The following is an 11,955-nucleotide window of genomic DNA, read 5'->3' on the forward strand; positions in this document are numbered from 1 at the left end:
GTCTGGGTGAAGGTAATGGTGGCAAAACTTCCTGCAACCACATTAGCTCATCTTAATGACTTAATGCTCACCAGCGACGCCAGAGCCACTGGCTGCGTGCTCCCTGCCAGCCCCTCACAAATAAAACACATTAGTTCAGCCCAGCCAGGAGGTGGCTGAAGTTAATGTGTTTCATTTGACATTTCCCCAGGTCCAGGAGCGTTCGTGTGTTCCCCTAATGAGCAGCATCTCATTAAGCTGGAGTAGCTCAGTTGCATGAGAATGCCTGTATTTTAGGGTCCAGCCTCTGGGTTTAATTCCTTGATAACCTCCATGGTGGGGGCCCCGGCCCTGGCTGGGTGCCTGCAGGGACCACGAGCCTGTGGGCATCAGGACTGAGTTTACAGAAACCAAACAAACAACCACAGGACAGGGGAGGCTTTGTCTGGGGGGAGCCATTGTTTTCCCCACCTGATTTATTGATCTCTTTACTAGGAATGCACACTAAAGGTCCAGGATGGGAAATTTAAATTGCAAGATCTGCTGGTGGTTCCAATGCAGAGAGTTTTGAAATATCATCTCCTGTTGAAGGTAAGTTTTTCAGCACTGGCATTTCTCTCCAGCTTCTGCCCTCTCTGTAACATCTTTCAGCTCTTTGAGTGGAGAGTGAATTGTTGCCAAATGCAGAGGGAGGTTTGGAGTTTTTTTCCCCTTCAAATGATGTAATTACTGAAGCTCCTCAACACGACATAATAATATTTGTGCCATCTCTTAAAGTACGGTGACCTAGGGTAATTCTGCACTTGTTAGCCACGAGAGGCAGTTAATGAATATAAAATAAGCTTGCATATAATCTGATTATGTGTGAAATTCCGCCCGTCAAATCTGTGTAACAGATCTCTCAAGCACCAGCCGCTTGGCATGTTCCCTGTCCTACGGCCACAGCCGCCTGCCCAGGCATCCCTACCACCTCCCAGGCATTCCTGCCATCCCTACCATCACCTAGACATCCCTGCCATCCCTGCCATCACCCAGGCATCCCTGCCATCACCCAGGCATCCCTGCCATCCCAACCATCACCTAGACATCCCTGCAGCCACCCCGGCGACCCTACCACTGCTCAGGCAGGTGCCTGTGGTCAGATCCTGTCCAGTGCAGGCAGGGTCTGCACAGTTTTCCTAGCACCTCCAAACTCTTTATTTTTATTTATTTATGCTTTTTCAGGAGCTGCTCAGCCATTCCTCAGACCGACCAGAGAAGCAACAGCTGAAGGAGGCTCTGGAGGCGATGCAGGTACAGGAGGATGAGAGCGGCGGTGGGGCAGTGCTGGGCTTGGGGTGCAGCAGAGCCTTGGACCCCTCTACTCTGTAAAACAAAAACTAAGACAGCAAAAACCAAACCATCCTGCAGCCCGAGGGAAGGCAGTACCTCCTCCTTTTGGACACATACGTGTGTATTGATCGCCATTTGATGAGATGGCTTCGCAGCAGATCTGGAGTCCTCGCTGCCGTCTCCCTCCCGAGGCAGCTGAGGGAAGCTGGTGTTTGTTGACAAGTTACGACTTCTCACTGATTGCTATTGTGTGTAAAGAGGCCGTGCCAGATCCGGCTCTTGTTTTTGCTGGGAGGGATCTGGAGGAACTCCAGACGTATCAGCAAGCCGGGGAGTATTGCAGAAATGGGAGCCTGTGTGTGCAGAGCGTTCCCTGTGTGCTGTTATCCAGGTGCTGGGTGGGAATCCTTTTATCCAAGGAAATTTTTCTGTTAAGGGGAAAATGTTCTTTCAACAGTTGAAGGCTTCTGGTGTCAACATTTTGCTTTGTTTAAAGTTTTTTTTAGAGCTTTCAGCTGAAACCCCCAAAATCTCATGAAAACCATCAACGACAACAACAAAAAAAATCATAGGGTCACAGGATCATCCAAATGTTTTCTGACTGGGATATGTACCCACACACACACAGACTCACACCAAGGGACCATCAGCAGCAGAACCTGAATTGAAGATGCTCATTAACTCCAGATTTTCTCTCTGGAGAGCATCTCAGGATTCATCCCAGGGTTTGCTCCTGTGTTCATGGTCACTCTGTTTTCCATCTCTGAGCCGCAGCTTTTGTAACATCCCTGCATTTCCTGGCACTTACATAAGTTGGGTGACCTTTCCAGCCATTATCCCTCCAGGCCCGGGAGTCCAGAGCTGGTATGTGGGTCACGTTAGAGTTAAGGTTGTTTGAAGGACGTTGCATTCACAGCCCTCTCCTGCTCTGTGGCCTCAAATGAACGCTAAACCCGGTGACAGCAGTTAAACCCTGCTTATGGCCTCATCATCCAGCACTGCCAGCACCACTGCTAATAAATAAATGTATATATGCTCTGGCTGTGCTGCAGACTCAGCATTCCTTGCAGGAAGCTGCCGATAGCCATCAGGGAGGTTTCTCTCTTCTTCTCCCCATCGCCAGGAGAGCGCGGGTGCAGTTCCGACCGCGCTGGGCTCGGCGGGGGCATCGGAAGCCATTCAGTTTGGTTTTAATTGATCTGCAAACCAAGGCTTAACCTCCAAGTGATGTTTTTCATCACAAGTCCAGCCTTACTGTCTGCTGTGCTGGCAGGCAGCAGACACTGCTGCTGTCTGGGGTGAGAGCTGTGCAGGGGGTGAATAGGGCAATGTTTCCCAAAGTGATTCACTTCCCTTTTATTTTGCATGAATAGTTGTTTGTGCAAGGCAGGGGGGGCAGGATTTACACAAAAAAAAGTTGTTTGTGGTGGTGGTATTTGGTACAGTTACCAATCCTCTGTCTGAGAATGCAGAACCAAATCCCTAGGTGATGGTGGGACAACGCAATTCCCAGTGAAATCCTGCAGCCCACATTTGTGTATTGTTGTTTCAAGTCGTGGTTGATCCTGGGATTGTGTTTCCCCTGTTCAGCAGGAGGGAGCTGAGGTCAGTGCTCAAGCATGGTGGAGGATACTGCTTCATAAGGCTTTTGGTTGTGTCATTTCCCATCACCATCCCTGCCACTGCCCAGTGGGGTGTTCTGTGATGTTATAAGTATTGTCACGTAGATATGTGATTATCGTCTGTGATTAACCCATCTTCTCTTGGGAAGCTGAGGAAGGTCTGACCCAGAGGGGATGTCTTAAAAAATTCCATGTTCGGATCTAATGAAAGTTGACAAGAGCTGTTGTTGAGGACAAGGAGGGAGCAGATAAGAAGCAAACAGGCTCTGAAAGGTGTAAGAAGTTCTTTTAGTAGAAATATTGGATTCCTTCTCTTTAGTGGATCAAAACTTGGATAAGTGAGGAATTTTTGAGGGCAGAACAAGCTCCATCAACCATCTCCTTATTTTACAACACAGCCTTTGTGTGGTGGGAGATGTTGGAGCCCAGAAGTGCTGGAGGTGGGGATGCTCTTGTGGGATATCCCGGGAAGGACCAAGCATGAAGATCCCAGTGCTCTCACCAACTCGGATGCGATCTGGAGCACTCAGGGAAAAGAGCTGGAAGCAAGAGAGGCAGAGCCAAGTCAAATCTGTTCACAGCTAACGTGCAGCCAGGTGTCCAAAGCAGTTACTTTACAGACATGGATGTTTTGACAGCAGAGACTGGCTCACAGCTTTCGTATCCGGGGGGATGTAGGGAATGACGGTGATGAAAGGTGGGAAGGAAGGATGCTACCAGGCAGAGGGGCAAGGCAGGGGGTGCCTGGCTCAGGCTCTTAGCAGGTAACAGCCACAGGCTGGGTTTGCTGTGCTGCACTGGGTTTATACATTGCTATGGATTCATGCATTGCCATCTTCTGGGAAACGGAAAAAATTGCAGCACCCGCCTGGCTCAGCAGTGGGAGCACCAAGAGCCTGTACTCAGATGTCCCAGGCTGCTGTGGAGTCCTGCTCGGACTCCTCAGGGATTCAGGGAGCCATGCTCGTGTGGGTCCTGCTCAGGTAGGGTACTACTGTCATCTGAAAAATAAAAATATATCCTCACTTTTCTTTGAAGGACTTGGCCATGTACATCAATGAAGTAAAGAGGGACAAGGAGACTTTAAAGAAAATAAGTGAATTTCAGAGCTCTATAGAAAACCTGGTAAGCTGAAAAATCCTCTTGAACCCAAATTAATTTTATTAACATTTTTACTTTTTTTTTTGGTGCAATTATTACTTATTCTGATGTACTACCCAATGTGTTTGGACACTCCCTTGTCACTGGCAGTGGTTTTGCTGATGGTCCATAAGTGGTTGCTACATCACAAAGGTGCTTTGTCTGTGATGGAGAGTGACTTCTTGTGGTGGTGTTGCACTGAAAATGCGTCTCTGACTTTTTCTCATGTTATTAGTGTAGGGGGAACCCAAGAATTCCTCAAATCTGTTATCTGCTACCTAAAGTGGGTTTTCTTTTGCTGTTAAGAGGGCAGAAGTTAACTGAAAGTGGAGGAGAAGAGCTGACATAATAACACACTTAATCCTCAAAATCCCAACCAGATATTTTAAGGAGAATCTCATCCTCCAAACTCCAGAGGTATCAAACAGTCCCATTACTGGGCATCAGCTGCCCCTGTGCAGCCCAGCACTCACTTTAGCCCTGAACAAACCCCGTAATTTGATATTCAGTGGCAGACCTTCAAGCTAATGAGCTTTTCTTCGATTTGAGGGGATGGAGGGGGGGCTGGTCAGCTGTGGGTGCAGCTGCTCCTCCGTCACACTTTACACTGGGTAATGCAATTTGGAGACTGACACCTGAGATACTTCAAAAGGGTGATGGAGGGAGGTGCTGGGGGCTGCCCACCCCAAGGGCTTCCTGGAGGGGTGCTGGGTTTGGGGGCTTTAAGCCCTGACTTCATTTGGAAACAGTGAACTTGTAATTGGTGGTTATTTAACAGACAGGGACATCCTTAATTATTGTAGAAACCTCTGGAAAATAGCTTATTTTGGCGAGGGGTTTGCTTTCCAGATCCCAAACTTTGTAAAAATGCTTTATCTGCTGAGCCTTGCCCTGGGATGCCAGTGCTGGAGGTCCAGGGGTCCCCAGTGGTCCTGCTCGTGCACAGGCTCCCTTTGGAGCATCCTTGAGCTCCCCTTGGGAGCATCTTCCCTCCCCTTGGTGAGGGCGATGCTGCTCCCAGGAGCTTCAGCAGCTCAAAGCAGGGCTGGGGGGTGCAATCCAGGCAGCTTTGGGTTTCCACCTCCCCAAAGCATCATTCCAGCCCTGGCTGTGGATCTCAGCCCTGCTTTGCTTTCTGCAGCAAGTGAAGCTGGAGGAGTTTGGGAGGCCGAAGATCGACGGGGAGCTGAAGGTGCGCTCCATAGTCAACCACACCAAGCAGGACAGGTGAGTGAGCAACAGCACTCAGAAATATTCCCAAACTAAATGTGCCTTTGTTTGGTGACTCCCCTTGAGCTCATTTATTTTAATTATTGCCCGGACTTTCACTGACAGAACCCACCATCAATGTGAAAGTACAGCAGGGTCCAAACGTTGAGTGGTGCTGGCTGGAAAGCTCTGTAGAGCTTTCCAAATCCTTTCCCTTGGATGGGGACTTTGATGAGGTGTTTAACTGCGTTCCTTGTTTATTTGTTTGCTTTGGGCAGGTATTTATTTTTATTTGATAAAGTGGTGATCGTCTGCAAAAGGAAAGGCTACAATTATGAGCTGAAAGAAATTATTGAGCTGCTCTTCCACAAGATGACTGATGACCCCATGAATAACAAGGACATTAAGAAGGTAGGTGGACCAAGGATTGGCTCTGCTGGAGAGCATTTTGGAGCTGTTTCAGGGTATGTTCCCATTAGCCTTTTAAAGTAGAAACAGTGCCTGCAAAAAAAGCTGGAAAATAAATGCTCATCTTTCAAGGCAGCTTTACAGAGCTTTGGGAAATGTTTATTAATGTGGGGCTGGGCTGGATCCTTGACCTCTCTGTTCTTGCAAAACAGCCCTGAGGAGGCTGGGATGGTTGGAGTTAGGAGGAGGAAGCTGCTCCCTGCTTTCTGGCCCACCATCAGGGAGCAAACGTCAGACAGGGAGGCAGAGGAGGGCAGGGAGGGAGGGAAGGTCCACTCGGATGCTCTCGCTCCCATGAGCTGTGGGGTGGAGGAGCCTGGAAAGGCAGCCTGAGTATTGCACACCAGCCTGCCAAAACTGGCACTCGAAGCACTGAAGGAACATCATTTTGCTGGTGGTTTGAGACTCAGTCTGCAGGGCTAAGGAAAACCTCCCAGCTATCGCTTTAGCAGAGCCCCATTAGCTTAATCCACTTACATGCCGTGGGAAGAGGTATTGTATAGATGGGATAAAGGGAAATTGGGGTAAGAATAGCCAGTTTTGCCACTTGGCTGCTGAAGAAATGCTGCTAGCTTTGTGTGTTAATGAAATGTGTTTCCACTTTGCTCTCCTATGCTTTCTAGTCTCATGGAAAAATGGTAAGCAAAGCACCCACTTCTCTCTCCTGTGTTTCTGTGCAGTGTTGTAATGAGACAGGCTGAGCATATGTGTGCTGGGCAGGTCAGATGTTCCTCCTGGGCTGTCAGTAGCTGTCAGAGAGAGATATAATGGCTGGGGAGGCTCCAGTGGAGCAGAAAAATCTGGGTTCTCTCATCTGCCACCATGAAATCCTATTTGGTCCAAGTGCGCAGCGCCGAGCCAGTTCAGGCATCATTAGCTGTGATGTGTTAGAGAAACAGGGAGCTGTTCTTCCTCCTTCCCTGCTGTTGCCTGTGCAAGGTTCAGCAGAAGGGGCAGGGGCAGGCACTCAGCAGTTACTGAGGTACCTGCATGGAAGTGTGATGCATTTTGCTGCTCAGGTGTTGGGAGCACAGCGAGATCAACGCTCTTGTTTTCTCTTGCAGTGGTCATACGGCTTCTACCTAATCCACCTTCAGGGGAAGCAGGGCTTCCAGTTCTTCTGCAAGACAGAAGAAATGAAGAGGAAGTGGATGGAGCAGTTTGAAATGGCAATGTGAGCATGGGTGGCTGCTCTAGCCCTGGGTGCAGTTCCCAAGTGTAGGAGAAAAGTGTCTTGGACCATGAGGTCACTGGAGACCAGCTCTGATAGCAAAACCTGTGATGGGGAAGCTCATATGGACTTGCTGGATCAGTCCCTGTGCAAAGGGAACCTGAAACCATCTACTCTGAGCATCCACACCAAAGCATGGGTGGTGCATCTCTGAAATTGGATTTTATCTCTGAAATTGATATTGGATATTAGCAAGAAATTATTCTCTGTGAGGTGGTGAGGCCCTGACACAGGTTGCCCAGAGAAGCTGTGTCTGCCCCATCCCTGGAAGTGTTCAAGGCCAGGTTGGACGGGGCTTGGAGCAACCTGGGATAGTGGAAGGTGTCCCTGCCCACGGCAGGGGGGTTGGAATGAGATGAGCTTTAAGGTCCCTTCCAACCCAAACCATTCTGTGATTCTCTGAAATGACACCCTGCCATGGTGCAGGGCCGTGGGGGAAGTACCAGGCTGGCACTGGAGGAGGGTGGTGCTGCAGGACCTGATCCTGAGCAGAGCAGGGATCGGCCCCACGCCGACAGATCTGGGCTGATGATTGACTCGGGCAAGGGCCAAATCCGTGACTGTTGTCCCAGGGGAAGGTTGATGGGCAAAATCCTCCCTCTCACAGTCGAGCCCTGAGTCTCCTTTCACATTTGATTTCGTATCTGTCCATGTGGTGTCCAGGCTTTGACTGAAATGCAAACAGCCACTCGTGGGGACAGATTGATAACCCCTCAATCCTTTCCCTCAGGTCCAACATAAAGCCAGAGAAAGCCAATGCAAATCACCATAACTTTCAGATGTACACATTTGAAAAGACGACCAACTGCAAAGCCTGCAGGATGTTCCTGAGGTGAGCAACAACCTTCCAGCTGTTCTGCATTGGCATTGAAACATGGAAGGAAAACCTCAGAGCTGAGGCTGGATTAGGATTTTCTGACTTGTTTTTTTATTTATTTTTTTTTACACAGAGGAACCTTCTACCAAGGCTATCTTTGCCCCAAATGTGGAGCAGGTGCTCATAAGGAGTGCTTGGAGATCATTCCTCCCTGCAAGATGGGTGAGTTATTTCACATCATGAGCATCTTATGCTGCACGTGAATTATCTGACAGATTTTCTCTATTAAGTACTAATGCTTGTTAATGCAGGGCCGTAATTTACATTGGCTGGTGGTTTAAAAAACAAACAAAAAGCAAAGAGCTGCATCCCATGGATGTCAAGAGAATCACAGCAGCATTGTGTGCTGGGTGGGCATTTAAGAGAGATGATGAGTTCTTCATCAGAAGATATTGGATAATGAAATAGGAGGGTCTGCAGCAGGGATAACATTTCTGATGAGGAGAAACCTTGTCTCTGGATCCCACATATCCCATAGTATGGCAAAAATTTGTGTCCTTGCTCTAAATTGGGCAAAGCTGTGACTCAGCTCTGCCTGGGTCAGAGCCTTGGTCCTGCTTGGGGCAAGGGGCTGTCACAGGGTGGCTCCAGGTAGGTTTTTGAGTGGGGAGTGGAGAGAGGAAGAAACAAAATCACAGAGTATTGTGCAGATGAGGGAATGTCCTTGTCCAGCTCCAATCCATCCCTGCATCTTGCCCGTCAAGAACAGAGCAACAGCCTGAGTGACCCCAGCTCTGCTTTGGGCTTCCTCTGTCAGTTCACACAGAGGTGACTGGTTTACTGGAACTCACAGTGTCAAGAGAAACAGAAAATGGGGTGTGTTGCCTGTTAAATTAACCACCTATTCCACCCTTTTCTCTTGCAGGTTCTTCAGCAGACCAGGTAGGTTGTTTGATGTCCCTTTTCCTCATCCCCCTCTGCCTTAGGCAGAGCCTGTGTCCTTACCCAGTCCAGCCATGGGCAGCTCGTGGGAAAAGCAATCAGAGGCCTCAGAGGGGTAGGACTGGGGACCAGTGGCCTCTTTTCCAGCCTAAAAGTGGCCCAGTTTGTGCAGCACTGCAGCCCTTGGGAGGTGCCAGCACCCAGCTGGGACAAGCACCATGGGCTGGGGGTTACCAGGGAGGTTTTGGGAGAGAGTTTCTCATCATGTTGTCTTCAGGTGGGTGCTCATAGAGAGAACTGAGACTGATGTGTCCTCACAGAGACTTTTTGCTCTTTCTTTGCAGGATTCACTGGGTGCTGGACCTGGTAAGTACAGTACTGTTTTACAGGAGGGCAGACAAAACATATCCTGGCAGGAAGACTTGTTGTTGAGGAGGAGCATCTTCTGTTGGCATGTCCAGTGTGCTCCAGGGATGTGCAGCTCCAGGCACTGCCCTCTCTGATGGGCCATCAGTCATGATGATTACTGCAATATTATTTATCTTCTTTGTTTAAAACTGGTCTGGACAGAGCTCCAGGCCTGCCCTGCCCATGCTCTGGCTCAAAGGAGAAGAACAATTTGTTTTTGTGCTTTCTCTGATGGAAGGAAAGCCAAGCCTGGCGAAAAGAAACCTGAATCAAATTGGTGATTAAAACAAAAAAGCAAACAGAGAGTGCTCTCGCTGGGTGGGGAGAGGCAGAGGTGGGGAAGTGCTTTGAAAATAAACACTGTGGTTTGAGTGCAGTTGGGGGAGCTTATTTAATGTGCAGTTGTTGGCAAGACAACTGGACTTTGACTGGGAGCTTCAGGGGCGTTTGAGTCCCAGGTTCAGCAGACACTCGGTGGAAGCTGAGTGTTCTCTGGGCCCTTTTGCAATCCTGGGTGTTGCACTCCTGGTCCCTTCTGCAATCCTGGTGTCACCACTGAGCCTGGTGGGTTTTGGTGCCAGCCAGGCTTTACCTCAGCGAGGCTCAAATCCAGGTGCAGGGCTGGGAGCTGGAGCTTTGGCCGGGCTTGGTCCTTCATGGGTTTATTTTTGCTCAGGGAACTCAGTCATCCATGTAACTGCAGGAGCCAGGAACATTCACTGTGGACACTGTTCTTTTCTGCTTTCATGCTTTCTGCCCCCCAGATCCTGCCTGCTGGTGCCTTTGGGTTTGTGGCTCATAGGATAAGGAACGAGGCTTCAGGAGGGGGAGTTTTGTTTTGGGTTTTTTTGAACAGGGACAAGGTGATGAAACTGTTTTCCTTTTCTCCCAGGTCCTAAAATGGTGGCAGTTCAGAATTACCATGGAAACCCAGCCCCTCCTGGGAAGCCGGTGCTGACCTTTCAAATTGGGGATGTGATCGAGCTGCTGAGGGGGGACCCAGACTCTCCATGGTGGGAGGTGAGAACGATTCCCCTCGGAAAACTCCTGGAAGGTTTTAAACCAGTGTCTTCTGCACTGTCCCTTTTATTTGTGGGCAGGGCAGTGCTGGGGGTTTGGAGGCAGTCTGGAGCCTGTCCCCCTCCCTGCACAGTGACACCAGTGCTCCCCGTGCCCTCCCCAGTCTGATTCCAGCTTGTCTCTGCAGGGACGGCTGCTGCAGACGAAGAAGTCGGGTTATTTCCCCAGCTCATCAGTAAAGCCCTGCCCTGTGGATGCCAGGGTAAGTGCCAAAAAGGAGATGGAGCCCAGGGTGGGTGGGAGTGCTCCAGTGGTCCCTGTTGCTCTTCTCAGCATTCTACTTGAGATCTTGGTCCTCCCAGTGAGCCCCTGGACCTTCAATGAGGCCTCTACTGTGGCTGAATCAGCAAGGAGGTGGTTCCCTCATCCCATGGTTGCAGATGTCTGAATTGCATCGGTCTCAGCCCTGTTCCCAAGGTTGGGGTTGATGTGACCAGGTCCAGACTCTGTTCCTCCTCTGCAGGGCTGACATGGGAGCAGAGGACTTGAAATCAGGCACAGTGCAGGAAAACTGTATTTGATTTATTTTAATTGTTTTTAGCTGTTTTCTGTAATGTTGTCAGCTGCTTCCCAATTAAAAACCACTCAGGTAAATGAACAAATGCAGCCTGCTCATCCCAGCTGGGAGGCTGAGAGGGAAATGCTCAGCTACAACACTGCCCTCCGCTGCCCAAGCCGATAATCCAGGAACAGCTTGGCAGAAGGAACCCTCCCATGGAGAGGAGCGTCTCACACGTGATCCACAGCCTGATGAGCTGCTGGCTCTTCACTAATGAGCAATTCTGTCTTTGCAGCCTCCCAACAGCCGGCCGCCCTCGCGGGAGATCGACTACACGGCGTACCCGTGGTGAGTCGACCCTCCTCTGGCTATAACCATAAACCAGCATTGCTTTTTGGTTGTTACTCTGTCAGGAATCCACTCCAGTAAGGAATTCTGAATGCAGACTAGCAGTGACTTGCATCCTGCTTTCCCTGTGGCCACAGGGCAGCTGCCACACTGGTGTTTGGGTGTTGAAAGCTGGTGCAGCCCTGGCAGTATCCATGAGGATTTCTTCATTGGTGGAGACAGTCAGAGGCTAAAAGAGTTGCTGGTTTCTCTTCCCATTTTCTGTGCCCAGAGAATCATTTTGAGAAGAAGGAGGCAATTCCTGCCTTGGTGGGAGAGGCTGTGCTTGGCTTGCCTGCTGCTCCTTCCCTCCAGCTCCAGCCAGGTTTACAAATTCATGGATATAAATTATCCACTTGCTGAAGCCTCATTAACCTGGGGACTGTTTCTCAATTAGTGAAGAGGTCACACTTAGCAGTGCTCACCCACAGTTCAGTGGCTCAACAGCTTCTTTTATATCTCGGGGCACTTTCCTTCCTCCTCACACCGACTTGGATGAGACTTGTTCCTCTACCTGCCTTCCCAACCTTCATGCCTTCAAAAGATGATGTATCTTTTTATCCAAAACATACCTGTTTGAAGATATGCATTCATTTCAGTTAATTAAATTAACCAGTTAACCTCTGGGCTCAGGTTTGCAGGGAACATGGAGCGGCAGCAGACGGACAACCTGCTCAAGTCCCATGTCAGCGGCACCTACTTGATCCGGGAGCGGCCGGCCGAGGCCGAGCGCTTTGCCATCAGTATTAAGTGAGTGATAACTTCACTTGGTAACTGAATAATTTAGTATTTCTCGCTCCTGGAGGACAAGCTGGGGCTGGAACACGCAGGTGTGTTTTCT

At 49.6% G+C, this 11,955-nt stretch overlaps 1 protein-coding gene across 2 annotated transcripts in view; it reads left to right on the forward strand.

The window, feature by feature from the left end:
• VAV2 (vav guanine nucleotide exchange factor 2) overlaps window positions 1-11,955 on the forward strand; it is a 132,040-nt gene that overhangs the window by 113,152 nt on the left and 6,933 nt on the right. For both annotated transcript variants that reach the window (XM_051808244.1, XM_051808243.1), the window contains exons 10-23: window positions 475-570; window positions 1,204-1,272; window positions 3,972-4,058; window positions 5,215-5,300; window positions 5,561-5,693; window positions 6,815-6,924; window positions 7,712-7,813; window positions 7,932-8,020; window positions 8,724-8,740; window positions 9,085-9,106; window positions 10,041-10,168; window positions 10,356-10,430; window positions 11,023-11,075; window positions 11,748-11,864. In XM_051808244.1, coding sequence (XP_051664204.1) covers window positions 475-570; window positions 1,204-1,272; window positions 3,972-4,058; window positions 5,215-5,300; window positions 5,561-5,693; window positions 6,815-6,924; window positions 7,712-7,813; window positions 7,932-8,020; window positions 8,724-8,740; window positions 9,085-9,106; window positions 10,041-10,168; window positions 10,356-10,430; window positions 11,023-11,075; window positions 11,748-11,864 — 1,184 coding nt within the window. The remainder of the gene's footprint in view (window positions 1-474; window positions 571-1,203; window positions 1,273-3,971; window positions 4,059-5,214; window positions 5,301-5,560; window positions 5,694-6,814; window positions 6,925-7,711; window positions 7,814-7,931; window positions 8,021-8,723; window positions 8,741-9,084; window positions 9,107-10,040; window positions 10,169-10,355; window positions 10,431-11,022; window positions 11,076-11,747; window positions 11,865-11,955) is intronic.

Source organism: Manacus candei, unplaced genomic scaffold, assembly GCF_025592945.1.
Source record: "Manacus candei isolate 608988 ecotype Guabito, Panama unplaced genomic scaffold, ASM2559294v1 h1tg000071l, whole genome shotgun sequence".
Classification (NCBI taxonomy): Eukaryota; Metazoa; Chordata; class Aves; order Passeriformes; family Pipridae; genus Manacus; species Manacus candei.